We start from the raw sequence: 14,271 nt of genomic DNA on the forward strand, positions 1-14,271 counted from the left end.
CCGTTCGCAAAAACAAACACTCCGAAAAAACAAGAAAATGGACGCAAGCACCGTAAGTCACTGTCGCAGTGATCCGGGTCTTTGCTTAAGTTCTTGTGATCTCCACAGGTTATGGACACACTCCTCACCGGCATGGGCTACGCCCAAACCGCCGTTCGCGAAACCACCCGCATCGCTGGTCCCCGCCTGTACGCCCTCTCCCAGTCGCACCCAGACTTAACCTCGATCTTCATGCTCCTTGGTATTCTCTGGCTCAGTATGACTATTCTCACTCGCGCCGGTAGGTTCATGTACTCCACCGTAGTCAGCACCGTGAAAATGGCCATTTTCTCGGCTATTGTTGCGTTTGTCTGGGCTATTGTGCAAAAGGGACAGGGATTGACCAGGGAAGATGTGATGGAGATATTGCAGACGGCATATGGACAGATCATTGGGAGCGTGCAGCAGTTCATCCCGGGACAAAAGAAGGGTCCCTTGGGATTGTGGTAGTGAGCGGTGTACGATACGACAGACGACGATTAGGGACTGGGATGATGGATAATAATATGAACAGGTAAATTATAGGAGTCGCGCTCTCTGTATTAGATGAGGTATACGATGCCAGAACTATGCAAAATCCCTTTTAAACGCCAATGTAAAACCGATGATCCACAAGAAGAACCCATGCTGAACAAATCTAAGCAAGCACAGCAACCAAAGCAGGGTGCTGAGAAATCTGAGCAGCGTACTGCCCGTTCAAAGCCCTAACCAACTCAACCAACTCCTCCTTAACCTTCGGCTTCAACTGTTCATCAGCCTTCGCCAACACCGACGCAAGGACAGGGAGCAACTGCCCGGTCAATCCCATGACGATCGCGTCGTTGGTGCGGTAGAGCTGAATGATCATGTTGTAGACGGGAGTGTTCTCCTGGAAGTCATTCTCCAATGGCAAGTTTGCCACCAAATGAGGAAGGACCTGAGGGAGAGGAACAGCAGCAGCATTCTTCATGATCATGCGAGCAACACAGCCGATAGCGTTGTCCTTGCCATTACGGTGGTTCTCACCCTCGAAGAAAGGCTGCAACTTCTTCAAGACGCTCATGTACTGGCTGGACAAATCCTCGTTGGAGCTGTAGACCAACAAACCAACAGCGTAAGCCGAGTTGGACCTGACCTCAGCATCGGGGTCCTCGAGTCCAGCGTTGAAGAGCTTGAACATCGGGGCAGTGTAGGGCGTGATACCGGCCTTCAACCCACCAGCACACTCTCCGACACCAGCGACGGTCATAGCACGCTCAGCGTTAGAGCGCTTGGCGTCGTAGTACTTGAGCATAGACGGCAAGAAGGTACCGAACGCACTTTGGAACTCCTCTCCGAGGGCGTAGGAGAGAGCAATGACGATGTCGAAAGCAGAGTCAACCAAAAGCTGGTCGTACTCAGCAGTGTCCTCGTCATCACCGAGCGGTCCATCTTCATCATTGTCGAGAACACCATCTTCGTAGTCATTGTCGATCTGACAGGTATGCTGCTTGTTGAGAATCTTAAGAGTAGCGGTAGCGATTCTCTCAAGATCATTGCCCAAAACGCCAGGGCCAGCAGTACGGACACAGTCCGCAATGTTGCGGCAAATCTCAGTGACGACCATCCTAGAAGAACATTGTTAGCCATCGGCTCCAAAGAAAAACCCGAAATTCTTCATGGCTGCAAATCCACGCTTGCGAGATATAGAAAGGAGTCAGGACACGAGGGTTTAGATTTAATTAATAAATGGTTCGTGCCATTTGGTTTAGCGTCAGCGTTTTTTTCCGAATGAGCTGGGTATGTGTTCATCTCGACCAATCCATATCTCTCGCGGTGCAGCTCATGGGAAGGAAGGAGGGAATATACATACTTTTCATCTTCGTCCTCCCACTCCTGGAGAGTGAGGTTACGGACCATGGTGGCAATCTTGGCGACGTCGGGGTGCATCGAGTTGGCAGCGGCGATTCCAGGAGTCCACTCAGGCTGACCCTGGGACATCATGACGTTCAAAGTAGAGACGAAGCGCCACAAGGAACCGAAGGCAGCCTTACGGACACCCTCGTAGAAGTGAGTGGTAAGACCCATAAGAGCCTCAGTACACTTCTCGAAGTAAGGCATGAAGGCGTGCTTGGTGTGAGCGAAGATCTCGCCCATAGCGTCACCAGCAATCTCCTTCTCCATGGCGATAGCAGAGTTGACACCGAGGTTACCAAGACCATCCTCGTCATCGTCATCCTCACCACCGAGGTTGATAGTACCGTCCTCACCGACCAAGTCCTCGTGCTCCTCCTGCTCACAGGACTTGATGAGGTCAGGAACGATGTACTCCAAGAAAGGAGCAAAGTCAGCACCGTAGACACGGGCCATGATCGCGAAGAAGCAGAAAGAGCACTCGCGAACACGGGGGTTACCGATGTTCATACCCTCGTGGGCAAGCTTAACGACAATATCAGCGAATGGGCCGAAGCGCTCTTTACCAACAGCACCAGCGACGGAACCGATGGTGTCAGTAACAACACCACGGAGGTCCATCTCCTCGCTGTCCTCGGACTTCAGGCCGAGGTAAGGCTCGAGGGACTTCATGGTCATCTCGAAGTAAGGAACGAACTCATCCTCGGCGGCGTGAGCAGCAGAGCCAATGGCAGCAGCAACGGTAAGCTTGACGCTGGTAGCGGCACCAGACTGCAAAACAGCGCAAAGACGCTCCATCAAGCGAGGTAAGTAACCGACGATGTCATCCTTCTTCAAACCCTCGAGCAAGGCATCAAGAGCGTTACAAGCAGATGTAGCAACATCCTCACCAGAGGTCGCCATGATGGCAAAGACCAATGGAATGAAGTCAGAGTGCTGAGCGGAGATAATGTCAGGCAACTCCTCGGCCAACTGACCAAGAAGAAGCAAACCCGCACGACGAACGACGTTCTCGGAGTCGGCAAGACCCTGCTTAACCAAAGGCAGAATAACGTCAAGCTGATTGGATACGAAGTCAACGGAACCCTCAACAGCGACAGCAACAGCAGTCAAGGCAGCCTTGCGGTGTCCTGGGTCGGCGTTGTTGAAGTATTGAGGGATAGCGTTCATCAATGGTGCCATGACGGCTGACGGGGGAAGGGAGGTAGCCAACTGGTCGATGGTGCGGAAAGCCAAGCGAGACGGACAGTCATCCTCGGGAGTGGGAGAATCCTCCTCCGTGCAGATCTGCAAGAGCGCAAGAGTAAGCGCGGGACCGAGGTTGAGCTTCTGTAGCTTGGAACGCTTGAAGCGGACGCAAGTCATGATAAAGGACAAAGCCATGCATCGGAAGGTCTCGTCGATCTCCTTGGATTGAGCGAGCTGGACCATGAAGTTGACGAGGTCAGCGACGTGCTTGGCGATCAACTGAGGGTCAAGGATAAGGAGGGTGTTGAACACCTCGAAGGCGTTACGGGCCGCGGCCTCGTCACCGGCCTGAATGACTTCCTGCAAGACGTTGACCATGGAGGGAAGAATCTCTCGGAACATCTTGACAGAGTGCTTATCCTCGCCGTCCAAGATCTCACTGACCTTGCCCATAGCGAGCAAAGTAGTGGACCTAACCTCGAGCGACTCGGGATCTTGGATGGTACGGCCGAACAAGGCGAAAAGATCACCCATACGCTCAGTGAAGATACTCTCAATAGTCTCAAAGAGAGTGTAAAGAATGTAAACACCGACCTCACGGTCCGAAGCCTTCTGGCTGGTAGCAGCCTGGCTAAGGAAAGCAGGAAGGTCGTTCCAGGCACCAGCAGGCATATCGGTCTTGGCAATGCTCGAGATAACACGGGCAGAAGCATGACGGACCAGCGCACTCTGCTCTGCCAAGGTGCTCTGCAAGAGCGACTGGCGCACCTGGGCCTTCAAATCCTCAGGAAGGTCACCCCAGAAAATAGGAGCGAGCTTACGTGCCTCAACAGCAGCCAACTGCTTAATCTGCACATTGGCATTTTGCTGGAGAATATGGATAAGAGCCGGCAAAGACTGCGGCCGAGAATAGACATTATCCTTGAGCGTCTTAGTCGCAGTAGCGATCAATTGGGTGTCTGGTGCCATGGTTTGGCCCAGAAGGGTCTCCAGGTTGGAGACATATGTAGGCTATAAAACAAGACATCAGGACTTGTTATTGCAAGAAGTTGTTTGTCGAGGTGACTTACATCCATCTCTGCCAGAGAGCTGGGTCTCGATATATAAGGGGAGGAGCGGGTTGGAGATGCGCTTGTAAGCTGCCCTTCGTTTTTTTCTGCGTGGGGTGGGAACCTTCAGGCACGGCAAACACCGCGGTTTTAACCCTTTACATATTTATCGCTGAATAAAGTATCTTGATCGATCTATCTTCTTCAGCGACATCATGACAACCTCATTCACCATCTCAAACTGATCCAACGTCTGCACCATCAACATCCTCCTCTCCCTCAACCACTCCACAATATCGATTACCAGCTCCTCCTCCGTTCCGAATTTACTTTTGTTCCTCAACAAGTATTCGATAGCTGTATGGATTGAGATGAACGTTCCAGTACGTCCGACACCGGCTGAACAGTGCAGCAGCAGCGGTGTCGCCGGTGTGGATGAGAGGTTAGGCAGGGTAGGCACGAGAGCGGTAGGTTTCGTTCGAAGAGCGTCAACCTGCGCAACAAGCGTCAAAAAATCCGCCGGTTCGAGAGCTGAGTGATCAGCCCACGTCGTACTCCACAAATGATACACATCCCACTCCTTCCCACTGCCGAGCTTGACCTTGATCACCCGTAACGTATTCATATTCTGGTTACCCGTGCTTGGGAGATTCCATTCACCGGTGCATTCAACGTGTACGTCGCCATAACTCTGGGATTGTCCGGCTTCTGGCCAGTATTTGTGGCATTTCGTACGTCCGCCTTCGGAGAGGGGGGTGAGCATGATAACGATTCTGGTGCCTTGCTCGACCACCAGTTGCCAGAAGTGGCCAGATGTATTAGGTAATGGACCTTGTGTCGCTATATATGTTGGAAGTGCAGGATCCTCGTGATAAGAAGGGATCAATGACGCATTGATATACCCTCCATTCGAAAGCTTTAGCCGAGAGTGTTCGTCTGTGAAATCTGGTTAGTACACGCCAAAATCGTGCATACGAAAGAGAGTTCACATGGCAACACGTCTCTATACCTATTCCTGCTCTCGTTCTCCTCCTTCTGTGCTTCCAGGACTGAATACGGGGAGTGCAGATCGTCTGATTCGTCTAGTCGTCTATACTCGGCTTCTTGAATTGCCCGGTAGGAGGCAGCGCCTGCTGAGGCTGATGAACGCGAAGGACGGGTCATGAAGTTCCAGAAGCGACGAATGATGGACGGCTCAAGGAAGGGTGAAGGTCCTTGAAGGTGGGTTTGGAGTTTGGAGACCGCGCGAGATTACGTGCTGCAAGTGCACAGACCTACAGTCCGGGGAAGCGCCGCTGATAACCCCGGACCGACGACGTCTTGCTAGACGAGGAAAGATGGGTTCTTGGCATTTGGACGACAATTTCAATGCGAAAGTTCAAATCAATATTGTTTTGATGTACAGGGCCGTAGCCCACTTCATCCATCAACCCCGTTCCATGTCCACCAGCTGTATCTATGCTACACTCAGATTTATTTCTTCGGCTCCTCCTTCTTCTCCTCAGGCTTAGGCGTCGGCAACTTCTGCGATGCAGGCCTCTCATCTCTACCAGTACCAACCATCTCCCATGGAGACTGTCCACCATCAAAGTTCCTGAACGCCTGCTGCAACTCCAACGGCTCCACAACGACACGCTTCTTCTCCTCGTCGTATCGCACCTCGGTGTATCCGGTAAGGGGGAAGTCCTTACGCAGAGGGTGACCCTCGAAACCGTAGTCGGTCAAGATTCTACGGAGATCGGGGTGGTTGAGGAAGAAGATACCGTACATGTCGTAGGCTTCACGCTCGTACCAGTTGGCACCCTGAAAGAGGTCGGTGACTGAGGGCACTGGCGAAGCCTCGTCAGCGTAGGTCTTGACCCTGATACGGGCGTTATGGCGGTGGGAGAGCATGTTGTAGACAACCTCGAAGCGGTTGGAGCGGGTGGGGTAGTCGGCACCGGCGATGTCCATGACGGACTTGAAGGAGGCGTTGGTGTGGTCACGGAGGAAGGTCATGACGGGGATAACAGCTGATGGACCGACGTAGACAGTGAGCTCATCCTTCCAGACGGAGAACTGCTGGATGTATTTGGGGAGGGCGGCGAGTAGGTAGTTTCCGTACTCGGTCAAGTTCCTGGAGCAATTGATCAATACCGCCGAGTATATGCACATAAAAAGACACGCACTTTCCAGTCTCGATGTGCTTGTCGGCCGGGTTAACGACAGGGACCTTCAACGGCCTGTGGTGGGAGCCATCAGGGCCGGCAGCAGCGGCGGGCGAAGGAGGAGTAGGAGCGGCGGCAGCACGCGCAGCAGTGGTAGCGAACCCACGGGCGACCTGACGGGTGGACTGACGGATCAAGACTGATCTCAGAGACTGCATTTTTGCGTATATGGTTGCTCTATGCTGTCCTGCTGTTGCGTAGTGTAAGGCGGTAACTGGGCATTTCATTGGCTGGTTTTCGTGCCTAGTCAGGGTAACCCGTGATTTCGCTACGACGACAGCAAGCGCGTCCGACCGTCGAACTGGCAACAGAAGCAGCATACACTCCCTAGAGACGGACAAGAATACACGCCATGATGAACGATTCCTACATCTCCGACGATGAGGAAGACCTTGAATGTCCCCTCTGTATGGAGGAGATGGATCTGTCGGATCGGAACTTCAAGCCGTGTCCCTGTGGTTACCAGGTGTGTCGGTTCTGCTGGAACCACATTCGGGAGAACCTCAATGGACGCTGTCCTGCTTGTCGTCGACTGTATTCCGAGGAAACTGTCGAGTTTAAGCCGATGACGGCCGAGGAGTATGTTTACTGTGCTACAACGTGTTGCGCCAAGCTGACAATGTTTACAGGTACAAGACGGATCAGAACCGTCTACGACGTGTGCAAAACGAGAAGAAGTTGAAGGAGAAGGAGCGTCGCGAAATGGAGGCAGCTTCGCGCAAGCATCTTGCCAACATGCGCGTTGTCCAGAAGAACCTCGTCTATGTTACCGGTCTTTCGCCCAAGATTGCGAACGAGGAATTGCTGCAAACGTTGCGCGGGCCCGACTACTTCGGACAGTACGGCAAGATCTCGAAGATTGTTATCAACAAGAAGAATCCCACCGCTATGTCTCCAGCAGCTTCTGCTGTTGCGCATGCATCTGGACAGATTGGCCCCTCGGGCACCCTCGGTGTTTATATCACGTATGCTACGAAGGAGGCAGCCGCTCGTGCCATTGCTGCGGTGGACGGTTCGGTGAACGATGGTCGTATTCTCCGGGCTTCCTATGGAACTACCAAGTACTGCTCTGCATACCTCCGCAACCAGCCATGTCCGAACCCGAACTGCATGTACCTCCACGAACCTGGAGAGGATATCGAATCTTACACCCGCGAGGATCTTTCGACTATCCAGCACACTGCCAAACAGGCCGAGTTCAGACCTACCCCTACACCTCCTCAATCGGCAACTCCTCAGCCCACTCGCGTTATTCCGTCTGCGGTCAGCCGTCCGAGAGGCGGTTTCGACATGGAGTATTCGGGCTCTTCCGATGCAGAAGGATCTGCTCTCCCCGCTACGGCATCTTGGGCAAGCAACTCCAAGCCCGCGCCCCCTCCCGCACCTAAGGAGGAGGAGCAGCGCAAGGCACGCGTTATCCGTCTTGGTCCCACGCCAAAGCCTGTCGCCGCACCGAAGTCCGTCGACAAGACCAAGCCCGAGCCATTGCCTCAAGCCCCAGTTCAGAACGAGGTGAAGGAGAAGGTAGAGGAGAAGGAGAAGGTCGTCAGTCCAGTCAAGCCTATCCCAACGAAGGCGGAGAACGCAACGGCTGGACGTGCGCCAGTTGCTGCTGCCCCGATTGCTCCGCCAAAGCCTGTCGAGGCTCCGGTTGCGGTTGCAGCTGCACCCGCACCAGCTCCGGTTCAAGAGAAGCAGGCGCCCAAGATCCTTACGCAGAAGCGTGCCAGGTCACCTACGGACCTTTTCGACAACATGCTTCAAGTGCTTGCCTCTTCTCCTTTCAAGTTTGTTTTCGCTGCTTCCGTTGCTTCTAGCCCCGACTTTGCCGAGGCCAAGGCAGCACCCTCCTTCTTCACTTTCGACCGTGAAGCAGGTTTGAAACAGCGCGATACCGCCCGTCAAGCACGGGAAGCTGAGCAGAAGGCCCGTGCGGCCAAGGTTGCCGCCAGTGCTCGTGCTGAACCCCCAGTGTTGAGCAGGAACTTCGATCCTTTTGCATTGGTCGAGGCTGATAAGATGTCGGCATCTGGTTCCGCTTCCGGTTCTGGCAATGGACACAAGAGACAGGGATCAAGATACGGATTTACTGGATCTGCCCCTGAAGTGAGAGCCGCTCCTGGCTTGGGTGGTGCTCCCGCTGCTCCTGCTGGTTTTGCTGGAAGGACTGCGCCGCCGCCTGGTGTTACGCCTCCTCCTGGACAGCATGTTAGGATGGGAGGTGCACCTGGACTTGGATTTGCTGCTCAAGGTACTGCTACGCCTCCTCCACCTGGCATTTACGCTGCTCCTGAGCAGCAGCAGCAGCCTGTCGGAAGTGCCGCTCAGTTCGGTGATCTTCAGATCGGCGGTGGTGCGCCTAACGGCGCTGGCGTTGACCAGAAGAGTGACCTCTTGCAGCAGTTCTTCAAGAACGCTGCCGCGCAGCCACAAGGACAAGGCCAGGTCCCTACTGGCCCTAGAGGCGGACCCGAGTTGCAGGATCCCGCGATTATGAGCATGAGGGTCTCGCCCGCACAAGTACAGGGCATGCAGCCCACTCAAGGTACGTTCCCTAACCCCCACCACGTAGCTGAATGCTTATACTCATCAGACGACCAGGACGCGCCGATCTCCTTCAACTCTTCGGCTCTGCTGGACGAGGAGGATTCAGAGCCTAAGCTCTCTACTAACCCATCTACCATCCCCGAAACGAAACCTGAAAGAACGAATGTTGATCCTGTGTCTGTTGTTGAGAATAAGAATTTCCCGAGTTTGCCGAGCGGAGCTGTGAGGACGGGGGAGAGTATTGCGAGGAAGGCGGCTGCGGATATACCGACGGCGATTTCGAGGCCGAATACTGGGAAGAGTACGGCGAGTTCGGCGAGTGCTGGGTCATTTGCTGCGGTTGCGCAAGCTACAGCTGCAACTACTGTTCCGGCACCGTCTACGCCGGTGAGTACAGTTGTTGCGCCAGTGGCCGCCGAACCTGCAAGGCCGTCGACACCGGTGAGGAAGGCGAGTACTATCACTCTTCCGCCAAGTTACTCGGCTCCTGTTACGATGCCACAAACACCAGCACCGGCTACGAAGCCGGAGGTAGCTGCAATGCCGGTGACTATGCCTGTTACTCCTCGACAGGAGCCGGTTGCCTTTAAGCAGCCTGTCAAGGGACGTGTCATTACTATTCCTTCCGCCGCTCCTTCGACGCCGGCCGCATCAGCATTAACTTCTGCCGTTGAGTCGCCATCTACGCCGGCCAAGCCGACGTATATCGAGATGAACAGCACTCCCAGTGTCATCGTCAGCAAGTCCAAGAAGAAGCGTGAAGCTGAAAAGGCTGCTGCTGCAAGAAAGGGCGAGATTGAAGTCGTTGTCCAACAGGCACCCGTCGAAATCGCGCCTATCATCGGTCGGCAGAAGAAGCAAAAGAAGGAAAAGCCCCCGAAGGAACCTAAAGAGCCCAAGGAAGGTACCACACCTCTGACGACTGCGGCTGTGAAGGAACTACGCGACGAGTCTGGACGCCAAAGGGAGAATAGTGTAGACTCGTCGTCTTCCGCTGCTGTTTCGTCAATGAATGAGACAAGACCGGGGACGCCGGGTATCACACGCTCTGGTACGCCACAATCCACGGCATCAGGTCCTGCCGGAGGAGCTAATGAGCCGCTGTCCAAGGAATTTAACGCGTTGGATGCTATTGCTTCGCTTGCCGCTGAGATGGACTTGGCGAACCACGTTTTCTTCCGGCCAGTGCTTGGGCTGAATGCGCAATTCTCGTTTACTGAGGAAGAGATCCGGAATGGAGAGGAGTTCTTGAACGCGACTGCTGCTGCTAGGAAGGCTGCTGAGGTACTGGCCGCCAAACTGGACGTCTCGCTCCCCGCTGTCGAGGATCTCGTGAACGGTGGGGTTGATATCATCCCCGCCCGAGACTTGACCGAGCAGATCCTGCGCGGGAAGAAGTTCATCGAAGAACTCGAGAAGAAGGTCACACTCACACGCCGCGAGGCAGAACAATGGGAAAAGAAAGTCGAAAAGGCAGCAAGGAAAAACAGGAAGTTAATGAAGATTGAAGTTTCGGGTGCATGAAAGGGTAGGTTACAGTAACGGCTTATGGGGTCTGGGGTCCTGATGATTTTTGTGTATGTTATTTCAGCATGGGACTGATCTTGTTATACGTTATACCGGAGTTATCGAATACCATTTTCATTTAGCATTACTTCTACGTCCATGTGCTGCTTGAATTCGTCTTCTGCAACTGCAGAGAAATTTCACTCTTTTATATGTCATCTACCGTAGGAGCTCCAGAAGATTACCAAGGTATGGATTCCATTCACGGTATACGTATATATGGTGCCAGCACCTCCGTATCGTCCAACCCGAGTTCTGCAAGCGTGACAGTCTTTACCGGTTGGGCAACAAACGCTTCTCCTTCTGCGTGTTCTTCTTTCTCCTCCTCTCGATGACCTTCTGCAAAGTCTTGTCGCCAAGCTTCGAGAATTTGTCGTAAAGCACAAGCTTCTTCTGGTCGGTTTTCTTGAGGAAGAATGGCTTCTTTCCTTCTTTGACCATCGCGCGTTCCGACTTGTTGTGCTCTTTAATGACTTCGCGGGCATGTTCCTGGTTCTTGCGAGCTTGTTCTCGTGATTGCATAGACGTGAGTGTTTTCTCAAGCTTTGCCTTCTCTTCTGGATCCTTGATCTTTTTCATTGTTCCCTTCAACATGTTGATTTCATCTTTGCGGTAGTCGTTCAAGAAGGAGTAGTTCTTGCGATAGGCTTCTTCGTTGAAGTGCCCTGAAAGCGATTCGAATCGCGGATCACGGGCTTTGATCGCCTGTACTTCCACGATGTCACGCTTCCTTCCCACAGCCTTCTTCGATGACACTTCCGTGGGTGCGTGCTTGTTGGTACGCTTCGCGGGACGTTCAGGACGAGCAGGGCGTTCTTTCTTGACACATTTCGCAGCCATCATCTCCTGTAGCTTCTGCAGAGTGGTCGATTTGATAGACTCCGCTTTATTACCAGACGATTGTTCCTTCTCCTGTGATTTAGAGATCAGCGCGTTGTTGGCCTTTGCTAATGCTCCCATAGGCAAATTTGCCAGATCTGTTCACATGTTAATCGCCGCATTCCTTGCATAAAATCGTGGGCATGCCATAGGCCTACTGACCCTGTTTCAAGGATTCCTCATCGTAGTCGTTATCATCCTCCTCCTCGTCATACTCGCTGCCATCCACTGAGCCTTCATCATCATATGGCCCTTCGCCTTGCCCTTCGCCGAATTCCTCGTCCATGTTTCCGTCATCACCATAGACGTCCTCATCATCTGAGTAGTTCTCCACCGGTACCCGACGTAAAGATCCCTTATTGATATTGCTCATGATTGATTTGACCGGTCCTTAACTCTCTTTGCTTATCGGTTGAGAAGGGAGCCTCACGCAGCTGGATTGTTCTGCAATGGGATGGGTGACTTGGAAGAGAATAAGTGTTCGACGAAGGACTTTAGGCTTTCGTCTATGGTGTGATCAACCGTAAAGAGATCGTCGTGTTCGTTGCCGGAGGCTCCAGGATTTTTTTCGTCGTTGTCTTCAAGGCCTGCAGCAGCTGTCTTCGTCCTGCAGATTTGGCGAAGCCTGAGCCTGAGACGGAGTTTGTGCCGGATGAGTACACGTTGTCAATTGAGAGGAAGAAAAACAGCCATACAACTTGTCTATGTTTGAGAAGAGCAAAGTTAGGTCGAGGCTGTGAAGTGCTGAAAGCAGAGGGTTTCATTGATTATCAAGTTTTCTTAAACTGCTAGCCGTGGGATCTCCGGCGTAGAATTGAATGTCATACATGTTCATCATCTTTTCTGCTGTCGCACATACCAGCTGCGCAACCTGTAACCCTTCTAGAATTCGCCGTCCATCTATCGTCTTCCCTTTCTAGGCTTCTGAACCAACTCGAATCCATCCTCGTCAATGACCGGTTCAGGCTTTGCCGCAGGCTCCTCATCTCCCATGGCCGTGTCTCCCTCCTGATCCACAGCCTCGCCCTCCTCATCGCTACTGTCCTCCTCGTCACCCTCCTGCAACATCCTCTTCGCCGCACTCGGTCTCTTCTCCGAAAACTGCTTCTTCAGAGTGGACGCAAAGGTAAAGTCACCAGCTGCACAGTCCTTGTGGAGCTTCACGCAAGTGCCTGCGACTTGGTATGATGAGTCGTCTTCGAGAGAGACGTCGAATTCGTCTTGCATGATCTGGTCGAGCTGATCTGCGATGTCGTCGGGTTCGATATCCTTGCCACCTGTGGTCTGATTAGCAGGACGTCCGAGGATAAAGAGGAGCAAACATACTCTCAAACATGTCAACAACAACACCAGCCATCCAGTCGCGCTTGTCAGCGCTGTCCGGACCTCCCCATTCTTGATCAACAGCAAGCGACAGCGCCGTCCAAAGGTGCAATGCGAAGGCAACGCCTGCGTAGGTAGGTCAGCAACTACGATCCTGAAGCGTTGTTAACTACCATACCTGCTTCAAATACTGACTGGGCCTTTTCGTTCGCGAGAGGCATCTTTGATTTTTCGAGGACTTCTTTGTGCGATGGGTGAACCGGGGAGAGGGAAGAAATGCTAATACTGGTCTTTTGATCCAAGTGGCAGGAGAATAAGACGTTGTCTTGTACCGAGAGAGTTCGTCGTGAATGCTCCAAGAATTTTCGCCGTTGTCTTCAAGGCCTGCAGCTGGCTGTGCTTCGTCCTGCGCCGAACCTCAACGTTGTCTGAGCGGCAACCCCCACAAACGCGTCGTAAACCTCCAACACCTCATACCATCCTCGACCGTCCAAGGTCTTAGTCTTCAGAGTTTCTATCCTTCAGGAGTTCTTATCAAGTACCACCCTACGCTTCTTCATTTGTTCTACCACGCTCACGATGTCCGCCCAAGATGTGGAACAATACGAGTACCAGCTATCTCAGGTCACCCAAGCCCTTGAGGCGGATCCAGGCAATAAGGAGCTTCAATCACTGAAGGCGGAGTTATCGGATCTTATTACGCTTACGAAGTCATACCTTACTGAGGCGAGCAAGGGAGCAACACCGACCGAAACCTCGAGCTCCAGATCCGCGTTCAAAAGTACAAGTCAGCCGGCGAAGACAAGCGAGAAGGAATCGTTCAAGGTTGGCGACGAGGTCATGGCGAAATGGGTTTCCGGAGACAAAGAATGGTACCCGGCTAAGGTCACTGTTGTATCAGGCACCGAAGGGAAATACGTCTACACAGTCCAATTCACACAATATGGTACCATCGAAACCCTCCCACTAGGGAACAACATCCGACCCCTTGACGCATCCCGAAAACGCGCCTACGAAGACTCAACACCCGTATTCACCTCCTCAACCGGGCCCGAACGGAAAAAGAAGGTGTTGGAGTATAAGGAACCGACCATCAAGAAACCCAAAGCTCCCCCGAAGGCCGAACTCGATGCGGGTAAAAAATCGTGGCAGGCGTTCGCGAATAAGGTTGGGAAGAAGAAGGGTGTCAGAGTGTCAGGAGACTCGATGTTTCGGACGCCGGATTTGGGGGGGAGGGTTGGTGTAGTGGGTAGTGGGAAGGGGATGACGAAAGACGCGGGGACGAGGGGGAAGCATGTGTATCAGCTTGATGGGGAGAGGGATGATTGAGGGAGGTTTGTTGTGAGGAATGTCATGGCTTCGCTGGGTGTCGAAGAAGGGGACCGGTCACTATGAGATGGGAGTATGCCGGCGTTGTTGAGTAATGGCAACATTATGGTTAGCTCGATTCGACGTGCACTACCCATCCAGGGGAAGAGTTGATTAGTATAGGTATCTTCTAGTTTCCCGATCGTGTGTGCATGGTCGTTGCCGAGGACGAGCTCGAGTCCATGAGTGTGCCCTTCTTAGGTAGTTACATGCATAGCTCACGATTATTAGTT

At 53.0% G+C, this 14,271-nt stretch overlaps 8 protein-coding genes across 8 annotated transcripts; 3 read left to right on the forward strand and 5 right to left on the reverse strand.

Moving 5' to 3' along the window:
- Positions 1-37: 37 nt before the first annotated feature.
- SAICODRAFT_4164 (uncharacterized protein) lies at positions 38-489 on the forward strand (the record flags this gene model as incomplete). The annotated part of the gene is made up of 2 exons (XM_019168670.1): positions 38-52; positions 109-489. 2 exons carry the CDS (start codon positions 38-40, stop codon positions 487-489), a joined length of 396 nt encoding a protein of 131 aa, XP_019027057.1.
- Positions 489-4,175, reverse strand: SAICODRAFT_68361 (putative importin subunit beta-4; the record flags this gene model as incomplete). The annotated part of the gene is made up of 3 exons (XM_019170374.1): positions 489-1,625; positions 1,871-4,110; positions 4,170-4,175. 3 exons carry the CDS (start codon positions 4,173-4,175, stop codon positions 677-679), a joined length of 3,195 nt encoding a protein of 1,064 aa, XP_019027058.1. The 3' UTR covers positions 489-676.
- Positions 4,176-4,314: 139 nt separating this feature from the next.
- SAICODRAFT_16005 (receptor/non-receptor type protein-tyrosine phosphatase) lies at positions 4,315-5,312 on the reverse strand (the record flags this gene model as incomplete). The annotated part of the gene is made up of 2 exons (XM_019165593.1): positions 4,315-5,084; positions 5,138-5,312. The coding sequence occupies 2 exons, from the start codon at positions 5,310-5,312 to the stop codon at positions 4,315-4,317; spliced, it is 945 nt and encodes a 314-aa protein (XP_019027059.1).
- A 309-nt stretch (positions 5,313-5,621) lies between these two features.
- Positions 5,622-6,513, reverse strand: SAICODRAFT_4167 (or F420H2 dehydrogenase; the record flags this gene model as incomplete). Its single annotated transcript, XM_019168672.1, has 2 exons — positions 5,622-6,264; positions 6,317-6,513. 2 exons carry the CDS (start codon positions 6,511-6,513, stop codon positions 5,622-5,624), a joined length of 840 nt encoding a protein of 279 aa, XP_019027060.1.
- Positions 6,514-6,674: 161 nt separating this feature from the next.
- On the forward strand, positions 6,675-7,522 carry SAICODRAFT_86402 (uncharacterized protein; the record flags this gene model as incomplete). Its single annotated transcript, XM_019171430.1, has 2 exons — positions 6,675-6,934; positions 6,985-7,522. Coding segments are annotated over exons 1-2 (765 nt in total), but the record flags the coding sequence as incomplete, so codon positions are not given.
- Positions 7,523-10,741: 3,219 nt separating this feature from the next.
- Positions 10,742-11,308, reverse strand: SAICODRAFT_51757 (DUF947-domain-containing protein; the record flags this gene model as incomplete). The annotated part of the gene is made up of 1 exon (XM_019169091.1): positions 10,742-11,308. The coding sequence occupies one exon, from the start codon at positions 11,306-11,308 to the stop codon at positions 10,742-10,744; it is 567 nt and encodes a 188-aa protein (XP_019027062.1).
- Positions 11,309-12,247: 939 nt separating this feature from the next.
- Positions 12,248-12,891, reverse strand: SAICODRAFT_22391 (uncharacterized protein; the record flags this gene model as incomplete). Its single annotated transcript, XM_019166560.1, has 3 exons — positions 12,248-12,624; positions 12,674-12,796; positions 12,849-12,891. The coding sequence occupies 3 exons, from the start codon at positions 12,889-12,891 to the stop codon at positions 12,248-12,250; spliced, it is 543 nt and encodes a 180-aa protein (XP_019027063.1).
- A 265-nt stretch (positions 12,892-13,156) lies between these two features.
- Positions 13,157-14,258, forward strand: SAICODRAFT_68367 (uncharacterized protein). Its single transcript, XM_019170375.1, has one exon. The coding sequence runs from the start codon at positions 13,250-13,252 to the stop codon at positions 13,997-13,999; it is 750 nt and encodes a 249-aa protein (XP_019027064.1). The 5' UTR covers positions 13,157-13,249; the 3' UTR covers positions 14,000-14,258.
- Positions 14,259-14,271: the final 13 nt, after the last annotated feature.

The sequence above is a fragment of the Saitoella complicata genome (assembly GCF_001661265.1).
Source record: "Saitoella complicata NRRL Y-17804 unplaced genomic scaffold SAICOscaffold_1, whole genome shotgun sequence".
In the NCBI taxonomy this organism is placed as follows: Eukaryota; Fungi; Ascomycota; class Saitoellomycetes; order Saitoellales; family Saitoellaceae; genus Saitoella; species Saitoella complicata.

Excerpts from the sequence above, each read along its gene's own strand:
- SAICODRAFT_68367 (XM_019170375.1), top strand. The coding sequence starts at position 13,250 with ATGTCCGCCCAAGATGTGGAACAATACGAGTACCAGCTATCTCAGGTC.